The sequence below is a fragment of the Xenopus laevis genome, chromosome 2L (assembly GCF_017654675.1).
Source record: "Xenopus laevis strain J_2021 chromosome 2L, Xenopus_laevis_v10.1, whole genome shotgun sequence".
Taxonomy (NCBI): domain Eukaryota; kingdom Metazoa; phylum Chordata; class Amphibia; order Anura; family Pipidae; genus Xenopus; species Xenopus laevis.
This window is the reverse complement of record NC_054373.1, coordinates 53,851,050-53,867,226: the sequence shown is the minus strand read 5'-3', so window position 1 is coordinate 53,867,226 and position 16,177 is coordinate 53,851,050. Positions and strand designations below refer to the sequence as shown.

The window sequence follows — 16,177 nt, the reverse complement described above, 5'->3', positions numbered from 1 at the left end:
CGGTGACATTATTTGAGCATATCTGTGTTTCTAAACCCCTGGGCCCCAAAAATGTTTCATCAATATATAAGGACTTGATCTCAACCGCTCCGATCTTGCAATCGAGATATATTAATGACTGGCACCAGGAATTGGGTAACCCACAATCTGAGGAGGTTTGGAATGAGATTCTGCAACAGCCTACTAAGTGCTCAATCAATGCACTTATTCAGGAAACTTCCTTAAAATTTTTATTAAGATGGTTCCTGTAAAGCTAGCCAAATGGTTCCCAGGTCAATCACCAAATTGTTTTAGAGGATGTATACAATCAGCTGGGCACGATGGGCCATATATGGTGGGGATGTCCCATAGTGAAACGGATGTGGACCCGTACTTATACCATGATTGATAATGTTTTTAACATCCCATTGAGAAAGAATCCGTATGAGGCGCTGTTTAATAAACCAAGAAAGAATTTTACTAACGCTCAAATGAAGCTAATCATGACGATATTTAGTGCCACCAAGCAAGTTATAGCAAGGTCTTGGCATACCTCCTCATTAGAATTTAATATGGTAAAACATAGAGTAGTCAATATTATGGTAATGGAGAAGTTAACTTATAGGATTAATGTTAGGCAAACACTGTTTCTGAAAATTTGGTCAGATACAGAGAGATACAGAGATATTAGGGATAGTTCAGGTTGTGGACACAATCAAGGAAGGTCATAGAGGTAAATAAAGACCCAGAGCATAAGCATATTGTCCCTATGCTTATTAGTGAATGTACTATGCAATGAACAAGAAAATAAATACAACGGAAATATAATAGAAACACATTGTATTTTTATTTTACATATGTCTTTCTCTTCACCGGCGTTACTATGTTACAGATATCTTTTTGAATGTTTACATAAATATGTATCTATGTTTGCAAGTCAACTTGTAATTGTTGAAACTTCAATAAAGATTATTGAAAAAAAAAAAGAAACGCTTGCGCTGACGAACTAACGCCAGCGTTCAACTGCGAGATAAAACTTCGCATTTTAGTGAATTAGTGTAGTGGTAATGAATTTGCACCTGCCGAAGTAGTGCAGTGTGGCAGATCGTTCGCTGGCAAAAATTTGCCCTTTATTTGTAAAAAACCCTTGCCAGAAGGGTTTGACATAAGAGGTTCCATGCCTATAACTATAACGCAAACGGCAGGATCTGTGTAATATTACAAATGCTTTCCTGATGGGGACATTTTTATTAATATAAACACAATCCCCTTACATTAGATTAGAAAAAGTGCCTCCCATTATCCTTCCCCATCATAAAGAGTTCCTCCAGCTCATTTGTCTTACTTATGGTACAGTAATATAAGCAATGTTATGCTTATATCAGTTATTTTTAATGAACAGGGACTTCATCAAACATAACATTGCGTAACAACATTGAATCTGAAATCAGTTATAGTGGTCCAAGAGTACTAATGGGTGCAATGGAAACCCCCAGGGCATAGCTGCTTTCTGGCACCACATGTTTAAAGACCTGTGTCCACAGACACTTGTGGAAGGGACAGGGTGGGACATTCACTAAGATTCGTTATTGCACCAGTGTCCGCTTCGCCAGGCGTATTTTCGCCAGCGCTACGCAAATTCACTAAAATCCGAAGTTGCGCTCAGGGGAAGCGTAAGGTTGCGAAGTTGCGCTAGCGTTAATTCACCAAGCAAAGCGAAGTTGCGCTAGCGATGCTTAATTTGCATACGGCGCCAAATTGAAGTTACAATGGAGGTATATGTAGCAGCACTACACAAGCCTGGGAAACCTTCAAAACAGCAAATAAAATTTTTATTTTGCCCTACACATGTGCCCACTGTATAGTTAAGTTGCCATGAGTTAGGAAATGTAGGGGGGAAGGAGGGTAGCCAAAAAAAAGCCAAAAAAAATTTCGATCTTTTTCAGCCTATCACCCATAAATAATGAAAAAACGCCCGCGTTTTTTGGGACTTAGAAAATTTTTTAACTTTTTTTGAAGCAATCACTATCTACTCTATTGCACTTTGCCTGGTCTGAGGTGGCGAAGGAAGTCTGGCGTAAAGGTAGCGTTCAGAATAATTTGCGCGTTAGTGAATTTGCGTAGTTACGTCCGTTGTTGTGCAAATTCGCCAGGCGTAAGGGTGCAAAGTAACACTAGCGAATTTACGCCAGCGTCCGTTGGTGAATCGGCGAATTAACGAAAATGCGCTACGCTGGCACATTCACGCTAGCGTTAGGCGCTTCATCCTTTAGTGAATTTGCCCCAGGGTGTATGCAGACTTGCACCTGTTTATTGCACTTTGCATCGTGTATATTTAATATAGACTGTAAATCTAATACAATTAAAAAACAAAGTAATGTGTAAAAAATTTGTGTATTGCTCCTTTAAAGCTATTATGCCAGTGTGCAAAAAACATGCACTTCTATGCAAAATCAATTGAACAATTTAGTATAATAGAAAAGAAAATACTACAGTAGAGGGCAGAATTTTTAATTTCCTAATTTTTTTGTTTCCTCGTGTATTAGCATAACTATTCTAAACCACAAAAAATGGAACAAAACACAAAGAACTTCTTTATCTAAAAGCTGGCAAGATTATGTAGAAGTCAATGGGAGCTGTCCTCTAATTGTAAAATCTTTCTTTTCTTAGAGCTTTTGCAGGTTTTCGGGGTTCATTTGTAATTGCACAATAATTCTTATTTGGATTCAGAAGTTTTTATTTGCTCATGCTATATTTGGATCTTTTAATAAATAAGTAGACATTCCTTTTTTTTTTAATGTGAGTTTAGGTGAGGTTGAAAAAAAAACCCTCTTAAAACACACAAATTAGAATTTTGATATACAGGTCTCTATGGGGCCTATTTAAGATTGCTTGAGCTTTTCGACTTCTTTAAGGAAACCTTGCGTCAGTTTCCTAACTCACACTGAGTTCATTCCAAAATTGCCAAGGCTCTTTGACCTGAAAATGAGGGATATGGGGAGCACTACTTACACTCGTCAAGTGTTGTTGGATACGGTGGTGCTATTCTTTAGACGTACAGCCACGTCAACACTTTCCAAAATATTTGAAGGAAAGGCAAGCACTTGATGAAGGGGGTGCAAACCCCCCCAAAATGTTGTTCTGCACTTGAAATGGCAAAACTGGCTTAAATTGATTTATTGCACAGCAAGAAGTGGTGAAGTGCTTGCCTTTTTTCGACCTGAAACCCTGTGTGATTTAAGAAACTCACATGAGGTTTCCTCAAAGATTGCTAGAGCTGAAAAGCTTGAGCAATCTTATGAAGGCCCCTTAATTAAAGGTTTGTTCAACTTTAAATTAACTTTTAGTATGATATAGAGAGTGATATTCTGATGCAATTTGATTTCATTTTTTATTATTTGTGTTTTGTAGGGCCCTATAGGGATACAGGCCCTATAATGTTAATCTTTTCACCATTTCCTTGGGTTATTGGGTAGAATCCCTGTTACAAAGTAACCTTTACAGAGATTTGATGACGCTGCTCTGACTCACTCCTATATAGTGTGTGCAGGGAGTGGCCACTTTCTCTTTTGCCTCTGGATGTGATTCCAGCTGGATGTGCTCAGGGGGACTGAGTGCAATAGGCCCAGAAGAAGGCATGTGTCCAAGTCGGGGACCAGGTAACCCGTGAATGAGGAACAGATATACTAGGACAGACTTGTCATAGTCTCTCTAGGAGAGAAAGGCAGATAGGATAGAGAGAAAGAGCAGCTGAAGCTCCAACAAGGATTTGCAGTAAGGGAGTAGCTTCCCAGAGGCTGTGTGTTGCCTCCAGTCAGGGACCTCAGTGAAGAGGGACTGTAGGGTAGAAGCTGCTTTCCTGACAACTTCCAGGAGGGAAAGGTTGTACTGCATTTGCCTGTGTATTCTCTGTGTGAGCCTGCCTTGATCTGTGTGAACTCTCAATATGCTGTTTTCCTCAACTCCTGCGTGAGTACTGAAACCTGTGGTCATTTGCCCTTTTTGGCATAATAAACCGTTCCTGATTGTTAAGAATCTCCTGGTGCCCAAGTTGTTTTTGTGTGCACAGTAGCCTGGGGGGGATGTAGTTGCACAACACCATAGGCATAGAGGGAACACTTCCACTTAGCGAAGGCCCTGCCCTGGGTGTAAGTCGCGTGTAACCCATGCTCTAGTGTTCTAGCTGGTGGTTTAACCCCATATGGCCCAAATAGGTGTTACAGTTTGTTTGTGGTTTATTTCTTTTTCCGCAAGAAAGGACTTTGCTTGTTTTGCTCCAAGTTCTCAAAATCAATGGGATTATGTCTTGATTTTCTGGTGTAGTTTTTATTTATAAATTACACTGTTTACAGATGGAACTGCTTTCTGGCAGGCTGTTGTTTCTCCTACTCAATGTAACTGAATGTGTCGCAGTGGGACCTGGATTTTACTATTGATTGCTGTTCTTATATCTTATATCTGCCAGGGAGCTGTTATCTTTTGTTTGGGAGCTGCTATCTGGTTACCTTCCCATTGTTCTGTTGTTAAGATGCTGGGGGGGGGGGTGTTGATATCACTCCAACTTGCAGTACAGCAGTAAAGAGTGACTGAAGTTTATCAGAGCATAAGTCACATGACTGGGGGCAGCTGGGAAACTGACAATATGTCTAGCTCCATGTCAGAAATCAATCACAATTTAATATATAAAAAAAATCTGTTTGCTCTTTTGAGAAACGGATTTCAGTGCAGAATTCTGCTGGAGCAGAACTATTAACTGATGCATTTTGAAAAAAAAAACAGCTTTTCCCATAGCAGAATACCTTAAAGTCTATTTTGAACCTTCCGTGTGTTTTCTCCAGTCAAGATGCAATTAAGGTTTCATGTATGGTCATGTTACCACAGAAACAGCTCTGTGAATAGTGATGGTTATAAAGGGAAAAGTGAAGGGATGTTTGGATTAATGAGCTGGTGCCGACAAACACTGCCTAATAAATATGCAGTGTTAAGCAAATCTTTTTGTTGCAATAATTTCTTACAGTACAAACAAATCTGCCTGTTTTGCCTTTCCTGTTCTCCTTAACTAAGCTTTATTTATTATAATTGCCATGTATAACTATGTGAAGTTACACACACCCAGGGCTTATTTCAGAGCAAATGGAACCATTGTGATTAGAATACAAAAAAAAAAAAAAGATTGAACACTGGGCCATACTTACAAATGCGACTGGTTCCGTGGAGTTCTGCTGATCTTCTATTTCCACTTCTGGGGGAATGTCGTCACGAGTTGAGGAATAGGTGGTGTCTTGAACGGCGGTGCTGCCTGGATGGGGCACAGTTGTGGTGCAACAGGCTGTGGCTGTAGATGATTCCACAGAGTCTGTACTCATATTCAAGTTTGTGGGAACAATAATATTTGTGGCATTGGGAACAGATGATGTGAAAGCTTCAGAAATCGTTGTTGTAGGTATATCTGTTAGAGATGCTGAAATGAAACATAGAATTTGTAAACACGATGATACACACATATAAAAGGCAAACGTTGTCTAGGAGCCACACCTAAATTAAATGGGAGCTAAACTCTCAGAATTAATGTAAAAATCTTTCAATTTCTCATCTGAGCACTTTTGCAATTTACATAAATTTTCTGTATGATTTTACATTGTCATGCGTTATTCACAGATGCTCTGAGCTGCTCAGCTGGCTTGCCAAGGGATTAAATTACTGGTGCATGCTCCTCTGGGCAGTTACGTAAACAAGCTGACAAGATAGGAGATAACTGTGCAAGTAGAAGATAGGGGCACTCATCACATATTGGTCCGTGGATTAAAGAGATACTGACACCATTTAACTCTTTTTAAACTCTTTTTTACATCCATCATAATATTGCCTTTGAAAGCTACTTATAACTTTGCCATAAAGTATTTGCACAATGCTTTTACATTACCTGTCTGATGCCTCATGTTCCTGGATGAGGGGACTACCATATTTGTGCAGCAAGAGTCCGTTAGCATTAGAATCTCTAACTAACCGGCTGAGATGGGACAGTCAGGTTGGCAAAACAGTTTCAGGAACTTCAACTAACAGTTTTTTACAAAAACAAACCTCTTAGCAAAAAAACAATCAACATGACCCATACATAACTTTTAATATACTTGAATATTTTAAAAAGTAGTTTTTTAGTGTCAGTATCACTTTAATGCAATAACATTTTCTCCAGGTCTTCTATCTCATAACAGCAAATCAACAGCTTGTGCTTACAGCTCCTCTGTTTCAAAGCATTTGTTCAATCATGCTTTTCAGGTCACAAATGGCTCCCATGTTGATTTAATTTTTTTTTTTATTTGGGTGACATTTTATACCTTCTATCCATACTGGACCCCAGAACTGTTACTAAGCAGGGCAACATTACAAATAAAATTGCAGAATGTTCCCCCACACTGCCAAATTAAGAGTATGAATGCATCAATCCTTGTCCGGGTTACCGCTATCCCAATGTAAATCCTATAAGCCATACAATGTAAGGCTTGAAACATGTAATGTAATTAAGTAATCTTGAATAAAAAGACACGACCACAGGAGTTTATTGCTCCTTGAGTGCTCTCCTCATTTATCCTCCTGCCTTCTACCAACCCACACACACAGTTTTTTGGGGGGTGGTAAGCCAAATCTTTTCAGCTACCAGGTGGCTACAGTCTTATCCTGGGTTATGTTGCAAAGTTAGTTATTCAGGGATGCTAAATGGCTAGTTTGCATGTGCTACAGGAGCTGTCACCTTAATTATCACCCATGTCCTTTCTAAGGATATTCTGGGGCACCAGGCCATTATTTCTTAGGGCAAAAAAATTACATTTCTTTTTGTAAATGCACTTGGCATATTATCATATTAGGACATTGGTAGTAAGGTTTACTGAACTTTGGAATATGGGTCTTGCCTACAGTAGTTATAGAAGTCATTAGTTTGTTCTTATTCTGCCCTGCTTCATCGTGGCTAATGAGTGGGTAGGGGTTTGTGGTTAGGGATAAAGACCTATGATCTTCTAGTTACCACTCTACTTTGGTCTTCTATCAGAGGGGTGACAAACTGTACTAGTTTCCTCCCCAAGGCCATCATTAATAAAATAGGCAAATATTTTTTGAATTAACGATGTCCACTTCATTATTCTGTTCTATTTTTCCTAGAATGTAATTTTTAAATGCAAAACTAGGTGGGTGAAATCCATAACCACAACAAGCTCATCATAAAAGCACCGTTACACATCATCGACTGCAAAACTTCTTACTTGAGTTTGTTGAATTTTGTGACACTGTCATTACAGGCTCGGTGAGGTTCCCCAATACCATGTTATTCTCTGCGGTTGTGGAATCCCTTTCTGCATTTTGCACTGTGCTCGAAATGGTCACGGTGGCAGCTATAGGGATAGCTGGAGTAGAAGTGACACCTGAAAAAGAGCATATACAACATGCAGCATGTGTGAATATGCAAAGCTATTTTATATTTATCTGCTTAAAAATATTTATCACGAAAATATAAACAAAAAACTGAACTTGATTTTGATTTAAATACAATGGAACATAAAATGGGCATGCTTTATTTCATGATATTCGCCTTTATTACTGTAGCATAGTAACTTACTTTTTCATTAGCAACTTACAGAATACAGTGTATTATCCAGAATGCTCGGAAACCTGGAGTTAAGGGATAAGGGTTTCCATAATTTGGATCTCCATACCTTAAGTCTACTAAAGAATCATTTAAACTTCAATTAAACCTAATAGAATAGTTTTGCCTCAAGTAAGGATTAATTATATCGTAATTAGGATCAAGTACAAGCTACTGTTTTATTAATTACACAGATTTTTTTTGTTTTTAAAAAGTAGAATTATGTGATCAAAATGTAGTTTATGGGAGATGATCTTCCTGTAATTTCTGAATACTTGATCCCATACCTGTACAACTTTATTGAACTGTGATGTTCTTCTCTGATGAACTAAGGCAAAATGTCTGATTTTCACAAATGTATGATTTTTTGCCCTTTCATAAATATGTTCAATAGATCAATAAAAAAGATTTGCAAAATATTTTTTCTTGGATGAAACTTGGTAAGCTCCATCACAGAAGTAGATGTTATTTTTTTGTGAGGGGGGGGGGGGTACTGGGCAGCCAGGGTCTGGGAATGCTGGGCCCTGCTCCCTCACACAGCAGAAAGGTCAAGATTGTACATTTGCCATATGATTGCAATCTTTTTCAATGAATGAGTAAACCAAAGTGGAAAAATCTGGTGATATTGAGCTGCTTAGTTCAAAGTTTATCAGATCACCATCTATTATTCTGCAACATTTCTCTCACACCTTTCTCTGTGTGTGTCAATTTAATGGGGTGACCCTGTTGTCTGTCTAACTTAGAAATCAGACAGAGCAACTGACCGGATCATCCCATGCCTGTTTATGAGGCAAGTAGAATGAAGGTTTTATGGTAACGTGTCTACACAGTCAACACAGATAATTAGAAAATACTGTAAACTTATGGGGGTTATTTATTGAAATTCGATTTTATCTCATTTTAATAAAAAAGGTCGACCAAACTCCCATCCCCGATTTTGTCTTATTTATTAATAAAATAAGTTGCATAAACTGGATTGGCTAAACCTCAAAATCTTTAAATTGGGATAGTGGCATCTCCCATTAACTTATACGTGACCTCGACAGATCTGAGATGGCGAATTTTCAGATTCAGGCTTCAAGTTTATGTCCCAAAAAGCTCAACCAAAAAAATTTGAGGTTTAGTAAATAACCCTGTATGTCTACAACTTTCTAGTGGGTGGAAAGTCATATTGCAAGTGTCAGCATTCCAAGCAACTGAGCCAACAAGAAATAGAAGGAATAGAAGTCTGAGAACACGCCGCGTCAAGTCTTGAAATCCGTTCAGCTTATCGATTTATCGGAAGGGGAAAGATCATTCGTCAAAGTCCAAATACGAAAACTGAGATCAGAGCCAAAGATTTGTGGTGCAATGCTTTGGGGAATCCTAAGTATAACTGCACAACACCCTGTGCTTTTGCATCCCCTTAAAATGCCAGGAGGGCAGACTGAGTAGCAGTGCCTAACAGTTATTTATCAAATTTTAGAGTTTTTTTATATCTTGAATGAACTCACAACTCAAGTGGTTTCTTAGTTAAGACATAACTCGAATGGACAAAGCTTGAATCATCGAGTTCGGGGTTAACAACCTGAAAACTCGAATTGATCCTGAAGGCTATTAACATCTTCAAATGGTTCAAGGGACCTTCTTCATGACCTCAACAGGTTTTAGTATGTCATCAAAACAATCCAGGTGCAATCTAAGCCTGTTCAGTGACCAGACCGCTGGAGCAAGAAATGCTGTAAGCCAAAGCTTATGATTGGATCAATTCTTATAGCATTTTATGAGCATCAGAGCCCAAAAAATAATATGGCTAGAAATGCTGTATTTTATATACTGAACGTACTGTGCCAGCTTAGAGGTTTAGCAGCTCTATACCAGAAATGATCAAGGCCGTCAAATTTGTCCACATGAGCTGACCATCTTGGATCTTAGTAGGACATTTTTGTTAGTGGCAATTCACATGCTCACTGTGTTCTGATGTAAAATACACCGGTTTCTGAGCTTCCATGTATTCTGAATGTGACTTAATAACTAATCAGCCTTGCTTTGTGAATTTTATCTTGTTTTATCAGAAATACATACTGTAGATGCTATACAGCTACTGAAACCATGTTTTTAAACAAAATACATCATGTGGGTGCATTTATGGAATGGTTCCATACCTTCCTTTACCTCTTCTTCCATCCACTGTGCAATCAGATATCAGCACAGTACTAGTAATTTTATACAGAACGTATAGGTATGGGGAACCCCATCTTTCTATTTCCCATGTGCAATGGGCTGATATAAAGAAATACGTTACTAGAGCTGGACTAATAGAGATTTGTGAGTAGAGAATCTATACTATATCAACTGCTTCACTCGGCTTTTATATCTATTTATGCTTCCAATTTTCCCATTTCCCATTTTCAGCTGGCTGGTATTCCTTACAAAACAACCAGTTATCTAGCCATCAATCTGATGAGATTATTGCCATTAATCATTACAATCTTGTACATTAGAATCTGTGTTTATAAGGAGAATAGTTGTGGTGATGGTGGTGATCATTAGCCTCAGTCTAAATGCAAAATATTAGGCATTTCCTCAGTCAGATGTAAGATTGAGTTCTGTTGGATCTAGACCTCAATGACTGGGCACAGTGCGTAATCTTATAGTTGTGTGTTTAGCTTGCATATGTTTTCTTAGCAGGGAGATTACAATGTTTCCAAAACAAAGCTCATGGGGAAGGCATGATGGTGACGTGATGGAAGGAATGGCCAGCCAGGTCTGGGAGAGCTGCATATTCAGTGGTCCCACACTGTGTGAGAGTTACAGTAAAGGTGGGGCAAATAGTGTACATTGTACTGTTAGCTTTGTTCTCTGTCAAAGGAAGAAGTCTGACTTTGCTTGAAGTAGAGAACTTGGTAGCTGGCATCACTTGTTTCTTATTTCTTCTTAAAGCACAAGGAAAGCCTTAATAGCTGGGGGTTACCAATAAATTGATCCAATGTTTTTTTTCATCGGGAAGAATAAGTAAAGTAGTGCTGTGCCGACATGTTTCTTACCTTTCAAATTCTTGTGTGGCAGACACATTCACAGTACAGTAAAATGTTCACATGTTACTCTATTATGTGTGAGTGTGAAATTCTAACTCACTACAGTAAAACTCACCCACTTTCTATTCATTCCTATGGGATTTTTAGGAGTGTATGTATATATGAAATGGTGAACTCACCCGTTAATAAATATGCTTCTAAAAATCCCATAGGAATGGATAGAAAGTGGGTGAGTTTTACTGCGGTGAGCTTTAATTTCATACTTTAATAAATCTGTCCCTAAGTCTGCAATAGGGACACCTAGGAAAGCTAGTAAGATGAACTGAATTTGGCTTTACTTGTCCTTTAAAAACATGATGTGCAAATTATGCAAAAATTAATCTATATGCCTTTTTCTTTGGCAGTGGAATTTCTGTTAATGCCTGTGATGCCTTTCTTTAAAATGAATGGCAACTGCCTGTCAAGATGCATGTTGTAAAAATGTTCTTTTACATACAGTATATTCAGCCAGATTTAAACAGTCATCATTTAAGTCAGTAGTAGCAAAGACGTTAGTTAGTTGCAGCAAATAAAGTTAGAATTTCAGCTAGAAAGCATGACAGACTTGTGAGAAATGAAGCACGCATATTATTATTTATTATTAGGGATGGGCGAATTTGACCCGTTTTTTTTTATTTTGACGCACGCCGACATACAAGTCTATGGGCGTCATTTTTTCGGCGAAACGAGGCGAAAAAAATTTGCCCATCCCTATTTATTATAGGTCGAGTTGCGTTTCTCGAAAAAATTCAAGTTTTCGAGGATAGTTTCACTAAATAACTAAAATTTTTCAGTTAAAAAAACTCAATTTATTTTCAAGATTCATTTTGCCCCAAAGCTGCTAAAAGCTTGAATCTGAAAACACTCCAGCTAAAACCTGTTGAATTCATGTAAAAGTCAATGGTAAAGGTCCCTTTAACCATTTGAAGATGTTTTTGGCCTTCATGATTTTCAGGGTGGGTTACGCTGGCTTATGCCTGAAAACTCAATAGATTTGAGTTTTTTTAATCTTATAAACTCAATATATTTGAGGTATTTAAGGTGTTGTAGCTTATAAACTCAATAAATTTTAGGTAATCAAGGTTTTTTTAGCCTATAAACTCAATAAATTTGAGCCATTTGATTTTTTTTAACCTATAAACTCAATAAATTTGAGGTATTTAAGTTTTTTTAGCCTATAAACTCAATAAATTTGAGGTATTCACATTTTTTCCCCGATATCATTCGGGTTTTTTCATAAATAAGCAAACATTCAAGTTGTGAGTTTATTCAAGGTAGAAAAAAAACTCACAAACTCGACTCTTAATAAATAACCACCTTAACCATAGGTTCACCTTCCAAACACTTTTTTGAATTCAACGAATATTGGAGCAGGCACTCAAAATGGCAAGACTTCCACCATGCAAATGTTCAAGTGAAGAATTTATTGTGTCAAACAGCCTGATGCGTTTCGTGTTCCAAACTCTTAATCATAGGCTAAACTCATAGCAGAAGCTTCTTTACTTTTTTGAATTCAGTTGTTTTTAGATTGTTCCCCAGAAATAAAGACTTTTTTCAATTACTTTCCATTATTTATTTTTTACTGTTTTTCCAAAATCTAAGTTTAAAGTTGAATGTTCGTGTCTCTGGTGTTTGAGTCTGGCAGCTCAGTAATTTGGGTGCAGACTCTAAACTGTTACAATTTTGCAACATTTAGTTGATACATTTCTCAGCAGCATCTCTGGAGTATTAGCAACTATTGTATCAATTCTAGCAGCTGCCTGTAATGAAACCCAGAGATTCTGCTCAGCAGGGACAAAGATAAGAAATTCATCAACTAAATGTATCCATTTAGAACAGTTTACAGGGTCGGCGACCCCCCCGCCCCGGGCTGCTTCAGAAGGTGAAAAAAGACACTTGACAATTCAATATTAGAAAAACGGTCACACATAGAAAAGAGAAAGTCATTGGAAATAATCATTATTTCTGGTGATCTATCTGAAAACAACTAGTTGTTTGAAGGTCAACCACCCCTTTAATTAAATATTTGTGCAAGATTCATCTACTTTACATTAATCATTGTTTTCAAGCAGAAATACAATACCTATGATGAAAGTATCACTTTAAAAATATACTGTACACAGGGTCTGCTCAAGCAGCCAAAATGATACTGAAGAACTATAGTAATGTCAGTGCAAATATAATAGGGAAGCTTTGAACTCATACATTTTTTAATTAAATGCTTTACACTTCATATAATAGGTAACCACATACTTTATAGCTTTATAGCAGTTGACAGGGCTTTCTAGATTTTAATATGAACTAATGGTGAACTTGACACAGTGCACTTAATTCTAGGAGCCTGTGAGGCACATTGACATGAAACAGAGTGAGATATGCAGAAGGGGTGAGGGGTAGTGAAAACAAACACACAAATTATTTGTCGGTGTGCAGAAAAAAAATCCATGGAACTACACAAAGGAAGCATGGTAAAGTAAGTGAATAACCTGCAGCCGATCACACAGGTCATACCTAGAGGGGGGCGAACTCAAGCTTAGCTGTTAATACAAACAAGGAGTATTGTTTCAAGAGCCAGTATAACTTAAATTTAAATGCTGAATTGGCCTCAAAGGGGGGCTTGAAGACCACTGTATTGGGATATAGGAAATAAAAAAGGGCACTGTGTTTGTGTGGGTTTTCTACAGACCACCTTTATAAGAAGAGGTGCAACTTCCAATTCCTGCACAAATGCAATGCCTGGGTGAAAATGAAAAAGCTCCAAATAGTAGTCATTTTGAACCAAGTAATGTTCTGAAATAGTTGCCATTCTACTCTAACCTCTAGTATGACATGTAGAAAAGCTCATTTGGCTAATGGGGTCACTGACCCAGGCAAACACAACATACATGCACACTCTTTGTGCTATAGCTCCAAGCAGTTATATGGAAATGTGCCCATAATAATCATAATATGTAATAATTACATAATACCTGTAATGTAGGAAACTTACCATACACATTTATAAAAAATCAACTCTGAAACTAAAAAGTAAAAGTAGTTAGATAAGCCTACAATATTCTCACCTTTTTGATTTAGAAACAGACGGTGAATGATTTCTCGAGCAACTATGGTTTCAATAGCTTTGTGCATGAAATAAGTTTAGGTGAGTTAAAACTTTGACACAGAAATGTGAATTGTTGTCTTAAACTGCTTTATAGCTTTAACCTGTATCATATACAGGTATGGGATTTGTTATCCGGAAACTTGTTATCCAGAAAGCTTGGAATTACAGGAAGGCCATTTTCCATATACTCCATTCTAATGTAATAATTCAAATGTTTAAAAATGAATAATAAATAATAATAAAACAGTACCCTGTATTTGATCCCAACTAAAATATAAATGATGCTTATTAGAGACACAGCTATCCTACTGGGTTTAATTAATGTTTTAATGATTTTTTTAGTTGACTTAAGTGATGGAGATCCAAAATAAGGAAAGATCCTTTATCTAAAAACTCCCAGGTCCCGAGCATTCTGGCTAACAGGTTCCATACCTGTACATATAAACTGGGTAAGGTGTATGCATAGTGTTTGCCTGCAATTCATCCCGTCTATAATAAACATGGCAACTATACTTATCATTAAATTCTATAACTGAGGAAAAACATTCAGAACTATCACAAAAAACATTGGGATGCAATCTAGACAGAGCAGACTTTATGGTACAGGTATGGGATCCATTACCCGGAAACCCGTTATCCAGAAAGCTACAAATTACGGAAAGGCAGTTTCCCATAGACTCCATTATAATCAAATAATCCAGATTTTTTAAATTGATTTCCTTTTTCTCTGTAATAATAAAACAGCACATTTGCACTTAATCCAAACTAAAATATAATGAATCATCATTGGACGCAAAACCAGCCTATTGGATTTATTTCATGTTTACATGATTTTCTAGTAGACTTAAGGTATGAAGAGCCAAATTACAGAAAGATCCGCTATCCAGAAAACCTTAGGTCCCAAGCATTCTGGATAACAGTTCCCTTACCTGTAATCCCTTTGGCACATTGGCACCGGTATAGTCTCCCATTTCAGGCAATCATTAGAAAACTGGTCAGTTGTATTAAGGATGGAGATAACTTACCTTGAGTTACAATTGTTTTCCCAGTTGTATGAGCTGTTGTAGAATTTTCAGAACCAACAACAAAATAGGTGTTTTCTAAAATGAAACAAAACACATTTGGTATGTAACAGTAAAGCAGCAAATACCTCATGTGCTAGGGACCAACAGTTATTTCATGGCCTATACAGCGACCTAACACAAAACCATGCAACAATAACTATTCATCTGACTAGGAACCAATGAGCAACAACCAGCAAGTAGAATTTCTTGAGCCATTGTTTAGAAACCATGTTTGTTGCATTGGGTTCCTCAAGCAAATGTTACACCTGCCAGACGTACAAAATACTGTATATCAGGCATTCATCGTTTTTTTTAGGTGCTTTCAAATGCAAAATGCCTTTTGCCCATGCTACGTATCACAGTGTGTTCTTGTCTTGTTCCTTGTCTTCAGTGCAAGAATTAGCAAAACCACATAATAACTTCAGTTTATAGATGACTATTTATGCACTAGTATTTGAGGCTAGCAACATCTGAACATAATTGAAATTTCTTTCTGAATCTGGAGTAGATCAATATTTGAAACATTTTAATATTTTAAATTTACAAAGTATGGTTATATAATGAACTTTTTTCAGTCCTTCTATAGATGCTATATTATCTCTTATGTTCTCTTGTTCTATATTGCCTGTGCAACAATATGAAGGAATCTTCTCTCCACCTATAAATCTCTAGGGGAAAGTCTGATCATCTAATTAGTGCTTTCTTAAATCTCTCTTGTTAGTTTCAATACATATTGAATTAATGCCAGATCACATATGTGATCTAAGTGTTGGAGTTCACAAAAATTCATTTAATTTTTGGCAACACTTGGTTAAAAATTAAAGCTTATGCTTTAATGCTGTAAGTTGCATTTCTCATCATAATAAGACCCCACATTAAACGAAAGCTTAAACCTGACTTTCACTTGTTCTGGGACCAAGACTTCTGACCCTTCTGGACAACAGTTCAGTAATCCAAAATGCTTTACTGATAATATATATGTAAAAAATGCAGGCTTCAGGATGTTTACGAGCATCTTATAACACCATATAAGATAACCTTGGGGTTAGGTTACGTAAAGCTACATTCAACTGCGTAAAGGAAAAGATACAGGAAAATGTTCAAGATTAGTAAGAGTCAATCAGTGCTGTATTTAGGTCTGGTGCATCGCTAGGCACACCCACCCCTATGTGTAAGGTTGTACATGAAGTCACTTCTGGTTGCACATGACATCACTTCCATCCGTGATGCACAGTGATGGCCCATGGTACGACTCACCCCCCCCCCCCCCCCCGCTCCATCTCTGGATTTAGACAGCATGTTTTGAGTGGCGGCTTGAAAGAATTTTATTTAAAAA

The 16,177-nt window shown here is 37.4% G+C and overlaps 1 protein-coding gene across 1 annotated transcript in view; it reads right to left on the bottom strand.

Moving 5' to 3' along the window:
* LOC108708054 (hematopoietic progenitor cell antigen CD34) overlaps positions 1 to 16,177 on the bottom strand; it is a 41,550-nt gene that overhangs the window by 21,010 nt on the left and 4,363 nt on the right. The window contains exons 2-4 of the mRNA XM_018246338.2: positions 14,803 to 14,877; positions 7,239 to 7,397; positions 5,175 to 5,440 (exon numbers count right to left, since the gene is read on the bottom strand). Of these exons, the coding sequence (XP_018101827.1) occupies positions 5,175 to 5,440; positions 7,239 to 7,397; positions 14,803 to 14,877 (500 nt within the window). The remainder of the gene's footprint in view (positions 1 to 5,174; positions 5,441 to 7,238; positions 7,398 to 14,802; positions 14,878 to 16,177) is intronic.